At 47.8% G+C, this 3,744-nt stretch overlaps 1 protein-coding gene across 1 annotated transcript; it reads left to right on the top strand.

Moving 5' to 3' along the window:
• The first annotated feature begins 3,052 nt into the window (after positions 1-3,052).
• Positions 3,053-3,358, top strand: LOC110307479 (small nuclear ribonucleoprotein F-like). Its single transcript, XM_021179709.1, has one exon. The coding sequence runs from the start codon at positions 3,098-3,100 to the stop codon at positions 3,356-3,358; it is 261 nt and encodes an 86-aa protein (XP_021035368.1). The 5' UTR covers positions 3,053-3,097.
• Positions 3,359-3,744: the final 386 nt, after the last annotated feature.

Raw genomic sequence — 3,744 nt, 5'->3', positions numbered from 1 at the left:
GAGGGAGGGAGGGAGGGGGAGGAATATAACTTACCAGGAGATATTTAAAAGATGGGTAGAGGCTGAGGAGAAGACTCAGTCAGTAAAGAGGTTGCTTGTAGGAATGAGGGTCTGAGTTCGGCCCTCAGAACCCACTTGAGAATGGCAGATGCTGTGTTTGTAATCCCAACACTGGACAAGCAGGGTCAGGAGGATCCTTAGGGCTTACTGGCAGCCAGATTAATCGAATTAGTGAACCCTGGGTTCATGAGAGACCCCTCCTTAAAGGAAGTTGATGATGTTTCTGAGAAGTATAGCATCTAAAGTTGTCCTCTGCAAACACTTGTGCACATATTGTAGAGAAAAAAGAAGGTAGGAGAGGAGGAGGAGGAGGAGAAGGAGAAGGAGGAGAAGAAGAAGGAGAAGAAGGAGATAATAGGTTACATTATGGTCTACCCAAGTGTAACCCTAGGATTCTGACTGTGGGCTGTAAGAGCTTGATCTGTTGAGGCAGCAGTTGAAAATTACTAGCCAGGCAGTGGTGGCGCACGCCTTTGGTCACAGCACTCAGGAAGCAGAGGCAGGCAGATCTCTGAGTTCGAGGCCAACCTAGTCTACAGAGCAAGTTCCAGGTTATTCAAAAAAACAAAAATTACCGAGGCCCACCAATGCCATGCCACATGGCAGAAATACCCAGAAGTCTACTTGCCTCATGGCCCACTCGGAGTGGGAGCCACTACAATGTGCAAGTATGTGGTGGAGAGATGGGAGGGAAAGAACAGAAGAATGGTTTGTGTGCTATGAAGAGAGGCAGAACTGGAGCCTCGGGGTGGAAAGGAACAGCCTGATATGAGTAGCCTGGCCCGAACCCCGAGACCATGTTGAGGTCCTGGTCTATGTCTAGGTCTGTGGCCATGCAGCAGCAGGGTTATATGCCAGTGTCCCTGACTCACATTACCAAAAAGCCCTACAGATGTCCCCAGTCTGGGCTACAGCCAGAGACCATGTTGGTGTCCAAGAGCTGTGTAGAGCTGGTCCTGCTCCTCACTGGTTGTAGCACTCAGGAAAGCTGGCCCTGCCCTTCACCCTGTAGCACTCTGGAGAGTGGACCTTACACCTCACCTGGACAGCATAGTACAGCTGACCCTGTGGCGTGGGCACAGATAAGGGGGCCCTGAGGGTGTGAGTGCTGGAAAGCAGTAGCGTGGTGTATGGAGAGATGCCCTCCTCCTCCTCCTCATCCCCCCTTATGACCTTCAACAGACAGGAGCTGACACCTCAGGGCTATAAGAGTGGAAGAGCTGGCTCTGCCCCTCAAGAGCCTCGGCATTCAGGAGAGCAGGCCCTATACCTTGCCTAGGCAGCACAGTAGAAATGACCCTGGTGGATGTGCTTGGGTGAGCTGGCTAGAGGGCATGATCATGGGAAAGCTGGCCCTGCCCCTCATTGGCTGCTCCGTTGGGTAAGCTAGCCAGGATGGTGCTAGAGAGCTCATGCTGGTGGTGTGGGTGCAGGAAAACTGGTGAGCTGACCGACTCAGCTAAGCAACTTCTGCCCAGGCCTGTTCTAGGGGCTTTATTTATTATTATTATTATTTTTTTTTAAGACAAGGTTTCTCTGTATAGCCCTGGCTGTCCTGGAGCTCACTTTGTAGACCAGGCTGGCCTCGAACTCAGAAATCTGCCTGCCTCTGTCTCCCAAGTGCTGGGATTAAAGGTGTGCGCCACCACCGCCTGGCAGTCTAGGGGCTTTGAGTTGGCCCACCCCAACATCTACCTTATCACTGAACTCTGGAGTGTGTAAAGGGGCTGGTCCTTCAGATCCAAAGCTGCAGGATCTCTGTGACACAGGACAACCACAGCATATCCACAGGTGTCCAGGTGAGGATGGGTGCACTGTGGGACACACTGGGACACAGCTTCCACGATGTTGAAAGGTTTTGTTTGTTTATTTTATTCTTATTTTTTTTTATTTTCTTTTTTCGGGGGAGGTTGCAAGGGCAGAGGGAAGATGTGGAGGGACGGGGAGATGAGCAGGATTGGGGCTCATGATGTGAACTTCACAAAGAATCGATAAAGAGTTTTTTTAAAATGAAAAGAAAATTACTTTCCCCAGCTACAGTATGCTTACATATAATAAATAAATAAATCTTAAAAAAAAAAAAAAGAAAAGAAAAGAAAAAGAAAATTACTTTCCCCAGAGAAGAGCGTTCATGTACGGTAGGAACAAACCCAGGTGTAGAACAGACGATAGAAGGAAGCAAATTCTAGTTTAAAGCATTTAAATTTAATCTTGTAGCTGATAAGAATCTGAATGAAGAGGGGTTTTGTTATTGTTTTGGGAAAATTCTGCTGGTTAAGGTTGAAGTCCACCATGACCTGGTAGCTTCTGGGCTCGGTGCAATATGGAAGCCTCCCTTCGTTAGTGGGGCTTCACCTTCTTGACCTTGCCCTAAGCCCTCCCAGCACATATGCCTCTATCTGAGGAATGCCACTTTGCCTCACTAGATTACAGGATCAATTTCCTTTCTCCCTATAAGAATCTGTTCAGCCAGCACCTGAGACTCCTGATATGTTTCCCCATGCAAATGAGACGTTCCAGGTACCCTAAGCCCCCAGCCAATGACCTTTGCCAATCCTGGATGTTCCTACCCCCAACTCCCCAAAACTTTATGAGTCTTGGATCACCCTAAGTAAAGTTTATCCACCTACTGATGGCTGGTTCCAGTGTGGCCATTCACCACACATACTCACGGGGCTTCAAACCAAAACCCTCATCTCGGCTCTCTATCTCCCCTTGCCTGTTGAATTGTCTGACAATCACAGTTCAATACACAAGACCCACAACTGTTGTTGGTTGATTGGTTGATTGTTTTTTCAAAACAGGGTTTCTCTGTGTAAACCTGGCTGCCCTGGAACTCACTCTGTAGACCAGGCTAGCCTTGAACTTAGAGATCTGCCTGCCTCTGTCTCCCAAGTGCTGAGACCAAAGGCGTGCGCCACCACTACCTGGCCTAAATGAAGAGAAACAAGATTTCTCTTAGCACGGGTCGCTTGGGCAGCCGACCGCAGCGGTGGAGTCGGCGGCTAGCGGGGTGCAACACTTGCCTGTGGTCGCGATGAGTTTACCCCTCAACCCCAAGCCTTTTCTCAATGGACTGACAGAAAAGCCAGTGATGGTGAAACTGAAGTGGGGCATGGAGTACAAGGGCTACCTGGTCTCTGTGGATGGCTACATGAACATGCAGCTTGCAAATACAGAAGAATACATAGATGGGGCGCTGTCTGGACATCTGGGCGAAGTTCTAATAAGGTATAATAATGTCCTCTACATCAGAGGCGTTGAAGAAGAGAAGGAAGATGGAAAAATGAGAGAATAGCATCGTGGATTTTTTTTTATATATAATATGTATTTCTATACAATAAAGATTTGGAGTTCTTTTTTTTTTCAAAAAAAAAAAGAGAAACAATACCTCAACACAATATTTTTGGAAGGTTAATATACCCAGTTGCAGTAGTTTGAATATGTTTAGTCCAAGGAATGGCACCATTAGGAGGTGTGGCCTTGTTGGAGGAAGTATGTCATTATAGGGGTTGGCTTTGAGACCTTCCTCCTAGCTGCCTGAAGACACCTGGTTTCTTTTTGATGAACATGTTGAACTCTCAGCTCCTCTAGCATCATGCCTGCCTGGGCACTGCCATACTCTCTGCCATGATGATAACAAACTGGATCTCTGAACATGTAAGCCAGGCCCAATTAAATGTT

Source organism: Mus caroli, chromosome 12, assembly GCF_900094665.2.
Source record: "Mus caroli chromosome 12, CAROLI_EIJ_v1.1, whole genome shotgun sequence".
NCBI classification, from domain to species: Eukaryota; Metazoa; Chordata; class Mammalia; order Rodentia; family Muridae; genus Mus; species Mus caroli.
This window is presented reverse-complemented; position numbering and strand designations above follow the sequence as displayed.